This window comes from Triturus cristatus, chromosome 4_1 (genome assembly GCF_964204655.1).
Source record: "Triturus cristatus chromosome 4_1, aTriCri1.1, whole genome shotgun sequence".
NCBI lineage: Eukaryota > Metazoa > Chordata > Amphibia > Caudata > Salamandridae > Triturus > Triturus cristatus.
In genome coordinates this window covers 193,356,642-193,375,142 of record NC_140585.1, presented here as the reverse complement: position 1 = coordinate 193,375,142, position 18,501 = coordinate 193,356,642, and the positions used below count along the sequence as shown (strand labels likewise).

General features: G+C 43.6%; 1 protein-coding gene across 1 annotated transcript in view; it reads left to right on the top strand.

Moving 5' to 3' along the window:
• The window catches only part of CCDC86 (coiled-coil domain containing 86), a 48,151-nt gene extending 30,638 nt beyond the window's left edge, over positions 1–17,513 (top strand). The window contains exons 3-4 of the mRNA XM_085651858.1: positions 14,654–14,728; positions 17,066–17,513. Coding sequence (XP_085507984.1) covers positions 14,654–14,728; positions 17,066–17,239 — 249 coding nt within the window. The 3' untranslated portion in view covers positions 17,240–17,513. The remainder of the gene's footprint in view (positions 1–14,653; positions 14,729–17,065) is intronic.
• The last annotated feature ends 988 nt before the right edge of the window (positions 17,514–18,501 follow it).

The window sequence follows — 18,501 nt, the reverse complement described above, 5'->3', positions numbered from 1 at the left end:
AGGAGCTGCCATACCCAAGGAGTTGACTTATGCAATAGGTCTTGCCTTTTAATTAGTTAAAGCCATTTGCTGTGCTACACAATACCATTAGCAAAGCAAATGGCTTTAACTTAATCAAAGGCGAGGCCTATTGCATTTTCAATGCTTGTTATATCTGGAATCTCTAGATCACATAACTGATTGTCGCTTTTGGATTTGCCCATAATGGCCTAAATAATTCTTTGTTTCGAGGTGGTTGGGAGTACGGCATTGAAATAAGGAGCATTAGTAGGTATTGAATGAGACCTTTCTAATACTTGGTTTTTTTATTTGTTGCTGTGCAGCTTTGCTTGGACTTCACTTGATTTCTGTCTCATGTTCTGCAGCGGGCCATCTCGGTGGCCTCTTTACAATTGTACCTCAGGGTCATCGCCCCACACCACGATAGTAGCGAATAAGCCCACCATTATTGCACCTCGAAATGTAACCTCGCACCCTGCTGCAGGCCTTTAACTTGCAAGTTGTCCCACCAGGAACGATTCCCAAGTCTTTCAATGTCAAGATTTCAATTCGGGCCTTCAGAGTTCTCAAAGAAATTTCTAGGGAGAGTCCAGTCTCAATAAGGACTTCCACTTTCCACTCCATTTCAGCACTCTGGTGCTGATTGAGTTAAATGTGAACAGAGGGTGAATGTTTTGGAGTAAATTTCTTATGTCGGACCCTTAAAAGTCCTTGGACCATTGTAAATTGATTCCCTTGCTTCTCAATGAGGTGGTCTTTGCGGTTAGTCACCTTGGGGCGAACCACCTGTCCAGTGAGTGCATCTCAAAGGATTGCCTTTTTAGATGAGAAAATGTTGACTTGAAATAACTGGACTTGAAATTGCTTTTTTAGCACCATGTAAGCATTAACTTGGGACATGTTGAGAGGTTCAACTTCTATTGCGTGTGCATTTTGCATTGCCATTGCATTCTTGCATACAGGTCAAGTCCTTGCTCTTGAATTTGGACACATTGAATCCCTATTGTCTTTCCATTCACATCCCTTCTGCTGGTCCTTCTCTCCACCACACTGAGGCACCATACATCAGAATAGAAGCTGCTTTTGGGGGCACCACAATGGACCTACTTAAGACCATCATCAAATGTGAGGCTTGAGCATGTGTAACTATGAATTCGCTCTAGTGAGTTGCTCTATAGCCTTGATCCTAAATTTCATGGTAGCTGCAAGCATCCTTCTCCTATTGATGTCTCCAATCATATGCAATAAACTGAAATCTGTGTCTGGCTGTAACGCAGCTAAGCTTTGCAGCAGCTAACCCATTACCTGCATGGTGTAGGGCTGTTAAAGAACAGGATCCAGTTAAGTTGTGTGCGTATTCTACGTAACGGAGCCATAAGATCTTCCGGACACAGACTGAATAACAAGGGTACCAATACGCATGCTTTCTTACTTCCCTTATTCCTGTGAACACTTCACTAAAGTCTTAAAATCGTGATATTTGGATTGCAGCTAATAAAGCGGATTTGTTTATTAACTATCACTATTTATACTACCAGCAAGAGAGGATTTGACAATTGACAAACATTAGTTGTGATTTCCTACAAAAGGTTGACCTGGCTACATTACCAGCACAGTACAACTATGTGTAGAAGAATGGTATTCTCTAAAGCCAGTTGACAGTTTGGTAATAGTTTTGTAAAGTTCATTAACCCAAATCCACAGGTTGATATGGAGATATTTTGATGTTTTATTGCTGGATTGCAGCATTAATCTTGACCTGCGGTTTATAGAGTTTTCTTGTTAGATGCCCTCCGCCCCTACCTTTTTTTGTTTACGTCCTACTGTTTACAGTACGCACAGAGCAGGCTTCGGGTCAATGTGAGTCAATCCTTTTTACCCATTGCTTTGAGGCCGTATCAGTCACATCTTGGATCAGCTCTTTGGAGCATACGTCTCTCAAATTGTTAGTGGATTTTTAGTGTACATTCTGCATCACACAAGTGTTTCCATTGCAATGGAATGAAGGACAGGTTTACAGTAGGAAAGTACATTGAATCATTACACTTTGCCACATTCAATTGGTTATCTCGTGCATAACTTTATATCTAGTGATTTTTTTTTTCTTTCTTTTTTTTCTTTTTCTCAATGCACACGCTTTTATTTGTGCTTTTGTCAAGCCTGGAGAGCTGGCCTGATCTCTGAATGCCCCCCCCCCCCTTATTGGTATGTCCCTTTGCACATTGGGTTAACCTCTACCTAAGATGGTTGCTTAAACATCTTTTGAGAATAACAAAAGCTGCAGTCTTGTAGATTTTATGTTGTCTTTTTGAGTCAGGCCATTTAGATCTCAGCAGTGCCTGAACCGCTTCATTCCACAATTTTATTACATACACAATCCATTCTGTCCCTCTGTTTCTACTGTGAGTCCTGGTCCGACAAGCGGGTTTCATGCTGCAAAAACTTTTGAGGGAGTTAAATTCCCAGGACGTGCACATAATAAAAGTACAGCTTTTAGCTCTGCGCCAATTTTAGAAAGTCTTGCATCATTATATCAAAAATAACATTTATGCTAAGTACCTATGTTAATTCCATCACTAAGTGCTACCAGTATATCATGAAAAATAACACTTAAAGATCTAATAGCCGCATGATATTTGTTTTGGTGTGACTGGTTGATATTGAAATTTTTCCTCTAGGCGGGTATAACTTAATCTGGACCATCTAATGCAGTATTATCTAATAAATGAATCCATGAATTATGTGGCAACGGATGTCTAAACTATGTGATAGGGTTAATTTAAATTATGCATCACGGAAAGACAAATTATGCATTATAATGCTACTCATTATGCAGCAGTAAATTTCCCCATGTTTTTTTAATTGCACTAATACGGTCTGGAAATAGGTTACCTCTCTAGTACCTGTTTAACTTCTGACTAGAATAATCAGCAACCAGTTAGCCTTTGCAGAGGGTGTGCTACTCATGGCTCCACACATGGCACTTTAAGAAACTCTTGTAGAGCCACCTAAGCTTGCAAATTATGCAGAAGGTGGTGGGTTATGTGACAAGTTAGGTAAATCCATAATTATGCGAAAAATGCAGCAGCATTTAAACCCTATATTTCTATTGGCCCTAAATATGACACTGGTGTAGAAAATTTCTAAAGCAATGTATTTGTCCAATAGAAAATTGCTGCAGGAATCTACTACTTTTGTAAGAAATCTACTTGTCGCCCCAATTTGATGGGTTGATATATATCAAAGCTCCAATAGGCACTCGCAGGGTGATGACTATACATTTATGCAGACGCGTTTCGGCAAACAGCCTTTCTCCATGCTTAAAATGTATGTCTTAAGCGCTTGTCATTAGCTTTATTTGAATAATACAAGCCCCTTCCTGATTAGTGAATTCCTGATAGATGAAAGCGAGAAAGGGATGCAAGAAAGGGATGAAAATATGTATTATCGATTCCGGCCGCCATATTGGCAGGGCAATGTCTCAATGATTATTAATGAATCGTCGACATAGATGTCCCAAAATATCTTTTTACCACCATTGGTGAATATAGAGTCATTGTCCTCATTGCCACAATTAACTGTACTCTGCATTTCAAGCTTACTGCTTCATGCAGTGTGCGGCAGTGCTGTCACACCCTGTTCTCCCCTCGCCCTGCCGCCGGATCGTGAATCCTCATTGCAAAGAAGGCTAATGTCATGTGCTTAAGACATACATTTTAAGCATTGAGAAAGGCTGTTTGCCGAAACGCGTCTGCATAAATAAATGTATTGTCACCCCGCGCGTGCCTATTGGAGCTTTGATGTTTATCGTGATACCTACCATCACGTTTGGAGGCACCCGCCTAAAGAGTTCAGCAGTTGTAGGTGGGGACTGGAGAGATTATACATCTACATCTATCTTGTAATCTGGTACCTCTAATCTAACCTTTCCCATGTCGGCTACTTTACTTTGTGCCGTTCATTTGCGAACAGCCATGGAAAGTCTTAGAGCAGCCTATAACTTCTATACTGCTCTATCACCTTAGTCCCCAAACCTGACTGTCGCTTTCCATTGGATCCATACCGTTTGTACTGACTCCTCCTAGGTAGTTACTAATTGCTTGTATTCCCTCCCATTATAGACTCAAACAATTCCCCTCTACTCTCTGCACAGTCTCCATAGTCCCTGTCCTGCTCTCACTCTACACAGTCCTAGCTTGCTCCCTTCTCATCACACTCTTTGCCCCCTTTTTAGGTCTTGCCTGAGCCAGTGCGCATGCGCTGCGAGGCTTCTAGTAAGGACTTGAAACTCGGACCACCCGCTTGTGCGTGTGCTTTTTCTTTCATCACACGCTATTGGCCTTTGCGTGCGTCTTTCTAAGAAAGATGGCAGGCAATTGGCCAAAGGCGGGTGCATGTCCCGCCTTCTCACTCCCCTCGCCTAGGGAGCTGTGGAGCGAGCAGCAGCGTGGCCGGTGCCCTCTGTTTTTAATTAACAGCGGCGTGCAGTGTGCAGTCTGTTTTGGATTTCTGCGACCGCACTTGTCGTTGAAATGCTTGTTTTAAAAGAAATCCTTTTTGTATTCGTCTGGATTGAACTAGCAGGTAGACACGATGAAGCTGTGGACGTTGGAGACAGACCGGCGCAGTTTCATTTCATGTATCTTGCAAACTTTGGGTTGCCCAGCAGGGAATTCACGTTGGTATTGAAAAGCCTATGAGAAATGGGTATTTGAGCTTTTCTTTTCGTGACGCATTTATGACATGAAAACCAGGACATTGGGACAAGTTCTGTTCTAATCCCCCTGATTGTTTGCTTCTTCGGGGCAACAACAGGACCTGCTCTCTGGGCTGCTTGTCATGCGTCGGTGAGCACGGCTTGCTAGGTACAATGCTATTGGCTGGAAGTCCTGGGATGGAGATCCCCCGCAGCTGCTCATCTCCCAGAGTAAACGAGCCCCGCTCGTGCCTCCTATCGCCATCTGCCCGTGTTCGCCACAAAGAGCAGGTGAATAAATCAGTTTCTTTCATCCATCTTTTTTGCGATCGGCCCTCACCGCTGTCTGTTCCGAGTCATAAGAAAATGCACTTCTTAATATAGTGCAACACATTTATAAATAACTGGCGACCATGGGGCTTTATGTCCAATGGTAAACATTTGTCTAGAGAGGCTTTGAATTTAGTTTCAGTTCATCCCTTTTCTATTGGCTACTGGCGCCTAGAAGCACCGCTACGGCGCAAACCACATTCTTCTCGACTTGTGTGGTTTATGGACTGTAACATGTGACCGACGTTTAAACTACCAGCAGCCGTGCCACAGAATTTCATGTTAGTGGAAATTGTGTGATATTAAGAGTGGAAGCCACATCCATATCTGTGTTAGCCACATAGTCCAAGGGGGTTCAGGCCATGCTGCAAAAATCGAGGTTTTAATAGGAGGGTAAAGAGGCAAGACGACCGGAGATGCGAGTGATCATTTCGCTTTTACCGATAATTGTGAAAGGAGTGCCCTTCAATTAGATCGAACTAGCAATGATTTTAGAGTGTGAAGTACTCACTACATTCATTTAATGTGATCTGCAGGTCATACATTTGAATTCTGGGAGGGGCAGTCAGCCTTTCATTCTCAGTAGCATCTGCCATTTACAGCACGTTGAAAACTATATACCCTTTATATAAAACCAAATATTGTTACAGTGGTAATACCACCTGTTAATGTGAACATGAAGCATTTCTTTGTCTGTAGGCTGTCCTTTGGGTCAGGTTTTCTTTCTTTCCGATTCCGCTATTGTTTTCGCCCTTTTTCATTGGTGCCCTATTCCTACATTTTGTTAATCTCACACATGGTCTCTAGTCAGCCACAAATACTGCATTCAGACTGTTTCTAAACAGTAGACGGGTGCGACCAGAGCCTTCTCCCAAAAAAAAAAAAAAAAAAAAAGTCACTGTTCCCTCAGATCTGCAATGGTAAAGGAATTTTTTGGGTGCTTCAAATGACTGCTTTCAAAGCCACTGGAATTATGTGGCAGAGAAGAACTGAATTATTTAGCAGGTTGACTACATTTTGTGGCAAGAAAATGCAAATTATGCTCCATAATGCGGCACATTTTGTGACCGTATGTCTTCATCATTTTGTCATTTTTCACATGGTAACATGGTTTTCCCTTATCAGTGCCAGTTTAACAACCAAATACAGCAATAAGCAAATGGAAGATGGGCAGTCAACCGTCACATAGGGCCTTTCCATTGCGCAGGATATGTCACAACATTTTTAATAACATTTGATCCGTTTGAGCTAGAAAAACACATCTACAGCAGTTGATGAGATGTTTCAAATGTGTCAAATTCATAATTTTGTGGAAAATTTTAGAATTGCATAATTCCAGAGGGCCTGACTATTTTTCCCAGTCACGCCAGTGCGAGCTTGAAGACCTGGCTGCACTGTTCCAGTTAGCTATTGTGCTCTAAATTGTCATAGAGAATTCAGACGGAATTCTGCTTTAAGTTGGTCTTGAAAACAAATATGAATGAAACATTTTTGCTCATCTAAAACGGAATGAAGCGTGGTCTGGCAGCATATTTCACAGCATCAGTAAGTGAATAAAAACCATACAATATCAAATTCTTATACCCTCTATATTTTAGAAACAATATTTTTTAGCAAAAGATTTCATAAAAAGATTGTTAAAAGGAGATTTCATAAGATAATATACAGTGTTACTGACTTTCTAAATAAACACTAGACATAGAATCCTATTTAACACCTATCTAAGAACCCTACCTATCACAGAATCAGTCTTTTCAATCTTTTTATTCCATTTTTTATTTTTAGGAAAAGATTTTCTAAATGCTTTCTGACAGTTTTTGTCTTTTTACCGGCACATCCATTTTAGTGTATTTCACTAACCTATAAGATTAGAGGCGGGGGTATGAAGGACCCATACCCAGTAAAGAATTTTGTTCTTGTTGCCGTCACATGCCAGAGGTGTCTGGAGTGGGTGGGGTCATGGGGCAAAAGGATTGGTGTGTAGGGATAGGTTGCATTGACACCAATACAGGATTTCTCATCCATGTTGATGCTTCACATGGGGCCCTGAGCCCAGTTGTGATGCAACATCTGGTTATGATGGCCTACTTTGTTTTGTGCCTCCTTCGAGGATGCCCCATCTGGATCATTCTAGCTGTGTATCCCATTTCTCTTTTTTAGGTCTCGTCTGATTCAGCGCTTGCGCTGATCTGGCCGAGACATTTTGTATACAGGCTTTTCAAAGTGCTGCCGTGGCCTAAAGCTTCAGTGCACGTGAACATGCACGCGCGCAGCGCCATGTGTCTTTCCTCCGTAGCACGTGATCGTAATCTCGATCACTTTCACTTTCGCGGCCGCATCATTGCCAAAGCTTGTGTATGTATTTAGGCCACATTCAGGGATTTCTTACAGCGTGAACGATCTTCGAGTAAACAATTAACATCCCACCAGGGAGGTTCTATGCAGTCGAGGCCAGACCGATACCAAGGCAACCTCTTGAGCTCTGCAATTCATGATTCGGTAAGAACAGCTCGTAACTTTGTTTGGTTTCATCATTAGTCAGTTCCGATTTCATCTACAGTTTCATGACTCTCCACGCACTAATCTCGGTTTTAATCTCGGTTTTAATTATGGTGTCCAGTTTAATGACGGAGGGTCGTGATTTTATCAACCTCTGCCCCCTCACGCCGTCGTTACGCACCCCTCCATCTAACAGCCTCTCGCCCCCTCTTTCTTTACCATTCTCTCTGTCATCCGATCTCTTTACTCTTCCTGTCTGTACACCTTCTGCTTCTTATTCTCCCTGTCTCGATCTTACTCTCCGTTGTGGTCTCTGCCTCACCGGCGTCTCCCCTCCCATCCGCCTCTGTTTTCGTTTTGTCGTTTTCTTTCCTTCCCCGCTCCACCACGCTTTGCCCTCCTGCACTCTTCTGCCGTCGCCGCTTCGCTCCCTTTCTGTCGAACCTTTCCCTCCCCTTCCTTCTGCTCGTCGCTTCTTCCCAGTCATTTCTCGCCCCTTCATTCTCCCCTCGCCCACTCCCTCTCCACCCTCGGTCTCTCCCTCTCCACCCTCTTCCCTCGCTCTCCCTTCTCCCGTGAGAGAGCAGGTGCAGGGGTGGGAGTCAGGGGCAGTCGTCCTAAGCACATTAACCTTTTCCGGGCTGTGCACAGGGGTCCAGACACATTACAAATGGTCAGCTTTAATCATGATGTCAGCTCATTAACCCGCAGAGACCCCTCACTGCAAAACCATTTCAGAGCCAGTCCTTCATCGCCGGGCTCGGCCGCGCCTACATCCCTGTCCGTCCAAACAGTCCCGCCTGTCTAAGTCGACCTGCTTGGCCCCAGCCCTGCCTGCCCCGCGTGCCTCGCCATCCTGCCTCTGCCTTCACCCAGTTACGTGCTTTCATCTCTGCCTGTCCATATAGACCTGATAGTCCCCGGCCCTGCCTTCAGCTGTGCTTTCATCCCAGCCCTGCCCGCCCCGTTCCTTCGCCCTCCCTGTCCACCCAAACCCGCCTACCCGTAACCCTCTAGCTCTCTGTACTGCCTGTCTCCTCCCCTCCCCCTCCCGCCTTGCCGATAGCAACACATTGCTTTCCACTAGCTTTTTGTTTGACACTCTTATTTTTGGCCCCATCTTCGATGGTTTTTATTTGTGTTAGCCTGTCCTTGCTCCTAGCCTAGTTATCTCTCCGACGCATTTAAATATTCTGCAAGTGTCGGATTTTCGGGGACTTTCTTCTTTTTCTAAAAGCCCTCCATGAGAGTGCATGTGTTTCCCCCATGCTTTGCGTTTTCCCACTTCTCACAGCACATTTCGCTCCCTAGAATTATAAACAAAATATTTTCCACCACTTTGTCTTAAGCGGTCACTTTGATGGAGATTTGCACGTTAAGCCTCCATAATGTGCCCTTACTCTCCACGTTGCACTCTTGTTCGTTCACTTCCAGCTCCCCATGCTGCTCTGTCAGTTTGTGTCCGCCACCTGTGCCTTCCAGGCTGCTTCCCCCTGCACACCCGAGTGGTGCTTCTTTCTGCCTGCCCTTTGTGTTGCTTACCCGCTCTCTCAGATTCCACCCCTCTTTTGCTTTCCACAACTGGTTTCTTCCCTCCACCTAATCACGTAGGATCAGTAAAGAAAAAAAAGCATTTGCAATGCAATAGGTCTCGCATTTACTGGGGGACGGGCTACCCACATTTCCTGCTTGTTTTTTCTTCTTCAACGCAGTGCTGTGTGGTATGTTAGTATCCCTCGAATGCAAAGACCAGACTGTGAATAAAGGACACAACATCATTTAAAACAAAAAACCCACTGTACAACTAAATCTGTACAACTGTAATCTGTACAACTAGTATCAATAAATGCGTTTTCTAGAAGTGAACCACTCCATAATTGTCAAGTGTCCCACTCAATAACTGTCAGCTATGGCTTTTGCGAGTTGAGTGATCGCCATTCAGATGCCGAGAGGAGCCATCCTGTGCATGTGCATTTTGTATGGGCATCTTTATGTTGCAAGTACCTTATACTGCTAGCATTATGTAAAACTCTTTTTTTGCAAGCTCAAGCAGAGCTGTCATTTTGGCTCGATGTCAGCATCTTTATTGCTGCCGTAACTGAAGAGATAACATGATTTCTGTTTGACAGCATTCCTTTCAGATCTGCCAGAACACTGAACAGAAATACTCAAAGCTGTCTGGTACTTGCTTCTTATGCTGCTGTTAAAAGTTTCAGCTACAAAGTCGTTTTCCGGTCCTACCTTTGTCTTTTAAAGAAAGAGGGGGGTCGTAATTTAAATAAAAAACAAGCAAACAGGGAAACTTGAAGGGCTGCCTTCTTCAATGACTGTTGAATATTGTTTTCTTTTTCTTACTTTTTTAAAGAGAACAAATATGGAGTTTTTTCTTTATTGTATATGTCTGGAGATAGTTGCTTTACTTACTTATACATTTTATGCTATTTTGTATTTGTATGCATTTCAATGTGAAGCTTCTTTTACCTGAGGTCCTTTGCTGGAGTATATATACACTGCCTTGCTTTTCCCCTCACTCTTCTTCCTTCTGCCTCACACTTCTCTCCTCCTCACTCTCCGTCCTTGTGCCTCACGCTGCTCTTCTCATCACTCTCCGCCCTTGTGCCTCATGTTGCTCTTCTCCTCCACACGCTCCATCCTTGTGCCTCACAATGCTCTTCTCCTCACTCTCCGTCCTTCTACCTCACGCTGCTCTTCTCACTCTCCTTCCTTGTGCCTCACACTGCTCTTCTCCTCACTCTCCATCCTTGTGCCTCACACTGCTCTTGTAATCTCTCTCCGCCCTTGAGCTGCTCTTCTCCTCACTCTCCGTCCTTCTTCCACGTGCTGCTCTTCTCCTTACGCTCCTTCCTTCTGCCTCGCGCTGCGATTATCCTCACTTTCCTTCCTTGGGCCTCACGCTGCTCTTCTCCTCACTCCCCTTCCTTGTGCTTCACGCTGCGATTATATTCACTCACTGCACACTGCTGCACGCCGCACACTGCTGCACGCCGCACACTGCTGCATGCCACACACTACTGCACTACTCACTGCTGCATGCTGCACGACACTGCTGCACGCAGGACGCTGCGTGCTGCACGCCGCACACTGCTGCACGCCGTACACTGCTGCACGCCGCACACTGCTGCACGCCACACACTGCTGCACGCCGCACACTGCTGCACGCCGCACACTGCTGCACGCCGCACACTGCTGCACGCCGCACACTGCTTTTATGCGAGTTTATGCTACTGACATTGTAAATGACAATGCCTTTTATTTGTTTTAAAACCAAAACATAAATAAAAGGCATTGTAATTTTACAATGCCAATAGCTCAAACTCTTATAAATGCGAGACCTATTGCATTGCAAATGCTTGTTGTACTAAGTCTTGAGCATCAAGGCTGGGTTTTTGTACCTAGTTCAGGATGCAGACCCGGTGTTTTATACAATGTCTTGGATATCACGTTGGGTACCTGGTTCTCAATGACAAGCCTGGGAATTGAATCCAGTTATGGTGACCACGTCTTGGGTTTTGTACAGAGTGGGAGTTCCATGTCCAGTGCTTTTGTTCTAAGGCCTGGAACCCACATCAAGGCACTACCTAGTTCTAGATGCCTTGTCTAGGGGTTTGTACCTAGTCCTAGATTACACATATATTGCTTTTTAGGTCTCGCCTGGCTATCGCGTAAGCGATCGCTCAGCGAGACTTATGTAGGGGCTTCAGAAAATGCTCCCAAAGGCTTTCCAGGCGGATCGGGTGGCGGTTACACGCACAACCACGTGTATTCCATTTGCCACCAGCTACTACCTGCGCGTGCGCTGCATCACACATTCAGAGAGATTTAGTAAGGGGAGCAAGACCTTAGGAATGCGGTTTATGGCCAGTGCATGTGAGGCATTCAAGCGCGAAGCTGGCATCGGACTTGAGCAGCAGACTGCTTTTGCCAGCGCGCTCAGCCTCACTTCCTGCATCCCCTCTTACAACAATTAACTTTCGTTATAACTCACACCCCATATGCTCGTTCCCTCCCGCCCTTCCTTTGATGTCCGCTTTTCTTGTTGTTTACAAACCACGCCGCACACTGCTGCACGCCGCACACTGCTGCACACTGCTTTTATGCGAGTTTATGCTACTGACATTGTAAATGACAATGCCTTTTATTTGTTTTAAAACCAAAACATAAATAAAAGGCATTGTAATTTTACAATGCCAATAGCTCAAACTCTTATAAATGCGAGACCTATTGCTTTGCAAATGCTTGTTTGTCCCAGCAGCTGATGCTATGTCTGCTATCTTGTAGTCCATTTTGGATCCTACAGCTAGTTTTAAGTCTGGTTCCTGGTCCTACTTGGGGTATTTAGTACCCAATTCTGGATGCCACATCTGGTGAACTGTACCAAGTATTGTATGCTTCGTTTGTTATTTTGCGCCCAGTTGTAGAATACTTGGAGGTTTTATACCCATTACTGGATTCTAGATCTGTGATATATCGTAGCCTAGTTTGTGTGCTAGGTCCCAGAACTGTGCAAAAAGGAGGCACAGATTAAAACAAGCATTGGCATAGCCAATGGGTCTCGCTTTTTGGGACCTTATAAATATGTAGTTATGCAGCACAATATCTTTGGTTCAACAAAATCAACTGTTTCATTGCTGAACACTTATAAGGTCCCAAAGGCAAGACCTATTGGCTATGCCAATGCTTGTTTCATTACTGCTCCAGGGTGCATGTTTTTCCCAGTCCTGTTCTCAGTGGTTCCATAATTCTATTTCTTCACACTCTCCACATAATCCTTGCCTTAGTCCACACTCACTGTCACCTCAACTCCTGTTCTTCTGGCAGTTGCTCCTTCTCCGCTCTTACATCTAGGCTGCTTACTTTTTTGCCTCTGTGGGTAGTGCCAGGCTAGTAAGCCAACTGTCTGTAGCTCACTCTTCCATTCCCCAACTCCCTTTAGCCCCTTTGCTTCCTGCACTCCTGCAGCCCTGTAAATTGCCCACATGGTAACCTCATACTATTCCTGGAAGTGTGCTGTAAAGTGCTGCATTGCACTTGTCCTGGGCAGAATCATGGACTGATAGTGAAATGATAAAACAAAACAAACCATAACGAAAATCCGATAAATGAAGACTATTCTAGTTACTATCTTTCTTTTACAGCTGAGTAAAGTGGAGGCCAGTCAGTCAAATCAACTTTATTCGGCTTGTTAGAGCCAATAAATTAAAACATAAAACATCTATGGACATAAAACATCGTATAAGCATCATTTAAATCCATTAAGAATCCATATCTTTGTATATTTAAAATCAATTAAATCATCATACAAAAGGTAATAAAAAACCAACCACAATTATGACTATTAGGTAACTTTGAATGATGATTCGCATAGACACTACAAATCTTGTTCAAGCGGATTAACTCTGCTTCATCCTATTCCTGTATCTAATTGCACCAGATAAACTGGCTACCCCCAAGCAAATTACAGGTAAACTTAACATTTGCAAGTAGAGCAGAGCTGGCCTAACTTGCACACATTTTTGATCCCTTAGCAGCGGGAGGATGTACTTTCTGCGTAGGTGATCATAATGGGAGCAAGAGAACATAATATGTAGAGTGTCTTGCTCTGAGAAGTTGTCACATGTGCACCTATTTGATGAATTTGATTTAAAATAACCTTTCGGAAAGGCCAGTAGCCAGGGTACCATTTTTAAACGAAATCTTGTTAAAACAAAGAAATGATGAGCTTTGTTTATATAAGTCAAATATGGTTGCATCTGCTGTCCCAGGCTCAGTGTGACCTACTTTCTCACCGAAGGCTTGATTAGTTCCTTTTCCTCCCTTAAACATTGACATCTGTCTAAAAACTTCAGCTTAACTGCTCTAACGGCGAACTTGGTCAAGGGGGGGGGGGGGGGAACATAAACAATTCGGGGCAACCTAACTGCTCCGTCTGATCTTTAATGTATTTAAGCCATAGGATGTTTAGTGCCTTATCCAGCACTAAGCAATCCAAGTCTAATGTTGCCCCTGCCGCTCTAGCTAACACCTTTTTAAGTTTGCGTTGTGCACACCATGAGCGTTGATCATCAAAGAGCACCCCAAGATATGGGAAAGTAGACACCTTGGTTAGCTCAGTCCCCTTACAGTAACATTTTGCTTTAGCTGCCGTCCTAAAACCTATTGTCATTGCATGTGATTTTGTAAAAAAATTGTAAGTAAGTCCAGAGAATCCATAAAATCTATTAAACAATTCAGTAACAATTGCAGCCCTCTTGCGGTTCTGGATATTAAAACGGTGTCCTCAGCATATAAAAGTGCCAGGATCATTTTTACGCCTGCTCTAGGTATATCTTTACAACAATTTGTCAAGGAGTGTCCTAGTTTACTAATGTAAAGAGTGAATAACAGAGGGGTCAATATGCATCCCTGGCGCATCCCTCTTTTGAACGCCCAAGAATCAGACTGCCGTCTTCATTAAAACAGACTGCTGTCGTTGTGTTGTCATGAGCAGTCACCCAAAAACTTATCAGATGGGTGTCTAGCCCCACTTCTTAAAGGATCGCCATAACTTGGACCTATTAACTAGATCAAAGGCCGACGAGAGGTCCATAAAGGCCAAGTGCAAATTGGGGGCATAAGGTTTGCAGTCAGCAAGAACTGGTGATGGAAGGTAGTTGGTGCCATAGGAAGCAGGAACATTGCAATACTCTAAATGATGGCTCACTACTGTGGATATACATGACACCACGTGAGCTTTACTTCGCTGCTGTATGGAGTGGTGTGAAGCAGGATCATTGCATAGATCTTGGTATACCACTATGTAGGTCAAATAGTGAGCCTGCGGTTAAGTAATTGCGGGGTTATCACGACTGGTGATTGTTGCTGTTTCTTCAGACTAACTCTCCTATAATTTCATTGGTTGCCTTAGAACAGTGCTGCTTCCAAATCTCCATGTTAAGACATCATTGCCACTGGGCATACACATGCATTTTCTGAAACATTTTAAATTATAGTGGCCACAGTTTGCATTAAGACCCCAGCAGAAAGAGTCTGAACTGACAGCCATTACAAAAAAAATAGGCACATTTTTAAAGATGATTAAATGTTTTTTTCATGTTTCTCTGTGTTTAGGAGAAGAAGCAGCGGCGAGCTGACAACTTGAAGAGGCGCTTGGAAAATGAAAGAAAAGCAGAAATAGTTCAAATAGTAAGTGCTTTCTGCCTTTCCACATCATGTCCGTTACTTTGTTGTTCAACGGAAGATTTTCCATTCTTACTGTTCCGAGCATCAGCCAGCTAATCAGCATGGTCGTGCTGTCTACATGGAATCCATCATTCCACAGATATTCCCTTGGACTCTTATTTTTAGGTGTCGCCTGCTAGAAAGCACACATGCTATCTATTTGCGAGCTTACACTGGGATTAGAGCCCTCACATGTTTCACATTCGTTGGCTTCATTGTCACACATTTGCTTGCTTCTTATTCATTAGATTGTGTGGGCTTTACTTCCCCTTTTTGCATTCGTCCCTGCCCTGGAGCATGGTCACATTACTTGTCCTTCCGCTGCTCAGTTTTCGGGTGTTACTTTTTCCTTTTTAGGTTTCGCTTACACAGTACTTGCGAAATCTCTTGTAATGCAGGGGGGGGGGGGTAGATTCTTAAAGTTCTTGGAGCCCGCCTATTACTTACTTTTACTTCCAATTGCCTCCCACATCACTCTTTACTTCTGTCTTTCCATTGGTCATCGGCTTCTCCTGGCTTCAGATTTCCTACTCACTCACTCACTCACTCACTCACTCACTCACTCACTCACTCACTCACTCACTCACTCACTCACTCACTCACTCACTCACTCACTCACTCACTCACTCACTCACTCACTCACTCACTCACTCACTCACTCACTCACTCACTCACTCACTCACTCACTCACTCACTCACTCACTCACTCACTCACTCTCCCAGCTCTGCTCAACCCAAAGGTATAAAGAGAGATTTATATGAGCATCAGTGTCCACATCTTGGAAGGTCCATGCTAACCCCAGAGGTGGAATATTTATGAATATTGCAGACATTTGGTGACTGCTTTAAGATGGCGGGCTGCTGGCCCGCAAGTTGTAGTTTACTACTTTTTTTTTTTTTGTTCTCTAGTCCCATCCGACGTCAGTGACATGACATGATTTCTCCCAACCCCTTAAACAAGCCCCCACATAAAACTTGATCTGAAGATATTGGAGCACTTTATAAGAACACTAGTTATATTACAGAAATACGGTGTGGTTTTAAAAAAAAAAAGAATGTAATAGTTATTTAAGGCACTGGGGAGATTACGTGATTAGGCCAGGATCACAGAATGTTCAGCCGAGATCGAACCAGATTCCCCAAATCGCCAGTTCTTACCCTTATGCCACATATTTATAGTCCACATAACTAGAAACTGTTGACAAAGCCAACAGGTTCCAAAGACTAGACCTATTGGCTTTGCCTATGCTGGTTTGTCATGTCTTTTTGCCAGCTCCTAACCACATCATATTCTAATTTTGAACGTCCTTGGGTGTCATTTGCTCTTACATTCATATTTTTACTTCCACTGATTTTACACCCTTTCTTTCTTTTGTTTGACCTGAGCACCATGACTACTACTTCTCTCCTTATGTCTGTATGCCCTTCTCTCTATACCTATCTACTTGTATCTTCCTTCTGGTTTGTGTCTTTCTGTCTTTTTTGCCAGTTACTACAACTTCTTTTTGTTTGCTCTCGCCTCTGGTCAGTCTCCATTCACTCTTTCATAGGCATACTTTCTTTGCTCTCTTCATTCTCCCTCAGCTGTCTTGCTGTGAAACATCCATTTAACTGGCTATATTCTTTTACAAGTGCTAAAGAATAAAGCAATCTATTTTTCTGGTAATACTGAAAAAAGGCTTCTGCAAGGTGTGCTTACCTGGGGTAATGGTCTTCCTCTTTGGAGCCTTCGTATTCAACATTAGTAACTACGTTCTTTGCATATCCTATTTTGCCAATGGGTTGGCCAGCGGGCCGTTGCCTTTGGGGAGGTGGGTTAGTGGATGGTGAGAGTTTTAGAATTTATATTAATGTCTCCAGTCTGGTTGGTAGTTTTTAGAGGTTGTAACTTTTTAGAGATGCCACTGAATGTTTGTGGTGTTCATTATCTCTGTTTGCAACAAAAGAGCCTGATAGCAGTGCAGAATCCCCGATTGACACTTTGAGGCGTTACATTTCATCAATGCTAAGCTTGCCCTTGACACTTCATGGCTGCATTACTTTGGAGCTCTAGTCCACAACAGTGTGCACAAGATTGTGAATAATTCTTTCACCCTGCTGCCTTGTTTCTGGCTCTCCTGCCGTCCTGTGTTTGAGCTGCTCATTTATCTCAGTTTATTTTGTTGGTTTGTTGGCTCCCTTGTTTGGGACATTCTCCTCAGGCCCCTTTCTCCTCCCGTATTGGTATCCCAGTTCTGCACCCATAAAACGTTTTGCTGCATGTGTAATTCATGAATATCCCTCTTGCCTCTTCCCTTTTAGATCACGAATCCTGCCAAGCTTAAACGAGCCAAGAAGAAGCAGCTGCGACGGGTCGAGAAGCGAGACACACTGGCTTTGCTGAGTCGTCAGGCTGCAAACAAGAAAGGTGCAAGCAAAAGGAAACCCAAAGACCTGGAAAAGCCTGTGGCAGAGGCGGAGCCAAGCATGATCTGACTGCTGTGACTTGGAAGGAGATATTCCCTCTTTCTCTGCCCAGACTTCCTGTTGGGCGTAAATATTAAGTGTGATTCAGAGCTGCACACTGCTCCTGGCATAATTGTCCACCTGTCTGGTGTGTGATGCTTCTGATGCCTCCCTTTGCACATGGGCGCCCCTGATAGATGTCCTTCAGGATTAGGTTTAACCCTCTTATAGAGGTTCAAAAAAGTGCCAGTATTAACTGGTGATATGCATAAATATTTGTGTATTAAACATTATATTAATTCAACCCCATTTGTTTGTTAATTTTAGATGGTTATCACCAATGGTAGATGCACTACAACCAAACGGCTACACTTCAATGTCTGAGACTGGGGGTGTTATGGGTCAAATATGTTGTATCCTGCTAAAGTTGGGGTTGTTGGCCTTTGGACCATCTGCAGTACTTGAGTAGGTGATCTGCTTTAAGGTGCATTCACAGATGGTACACCACAAATATTATGAGGTCTGGATCTAAATTATGCAGGAAACCAGCAAATTATGCAACACATTTTCACCCATTTAAGCTAGTAACATAGGATCTGTTTCACAAATGTAAACTTGTGCTTTTGAGTTTTTTATGTAAATTCTTTGTTCACAAACTATGGGGTCACATTTTGAAAAGGGACTCTGCAGTCGGGACTGAACTCTGCACATAAAGTTCGGCCTGTCCTATCTTTTTAAGTGCAAGTTTACTTTTGTGCATCAGACCCATGATTGTTTGTAAATTCTGTATATTATCCTAACTGTTTCACAGTGGGACCACAGTGATGTGGATGAGAACTGTTTCACATAAATAGAGCGTTGGCAGCCTGTGGCGTTTTACTGCACAGGTCAAGAGTTTGTGCATTGCTGGTGAAAGCGGAGTCTGTAGTGGTAAAAAAGAAAAACACCCCGCCATCACACAGCGACTCATGCAGGACAAGGAGGGCTTCACAGCTTATGTCCAGCAATCTTACCCACCTCGACCGAGGCTACCTTCATAAGAGTGTTGCTAGACACAGCCCACATGAAGAACCTTTCTCCTCGGAGGAGCGAGGTTACGTGGGCTAAGTACCAATGTTTTGAATCAGACGAGGGTCCCTGTTGTGCTCTTCTTAGTCTGCTGGGGCTCATGGTCTTTAGCATCCTATTAATCCACTTGGTGGCGCTGTAGAGCTATTAGTTTAGGCCAATCACTTCATTTTCTTTTTTTAAGTTCAAGAAAAGGTTTATTGAAAAGATTAATATGATCATAA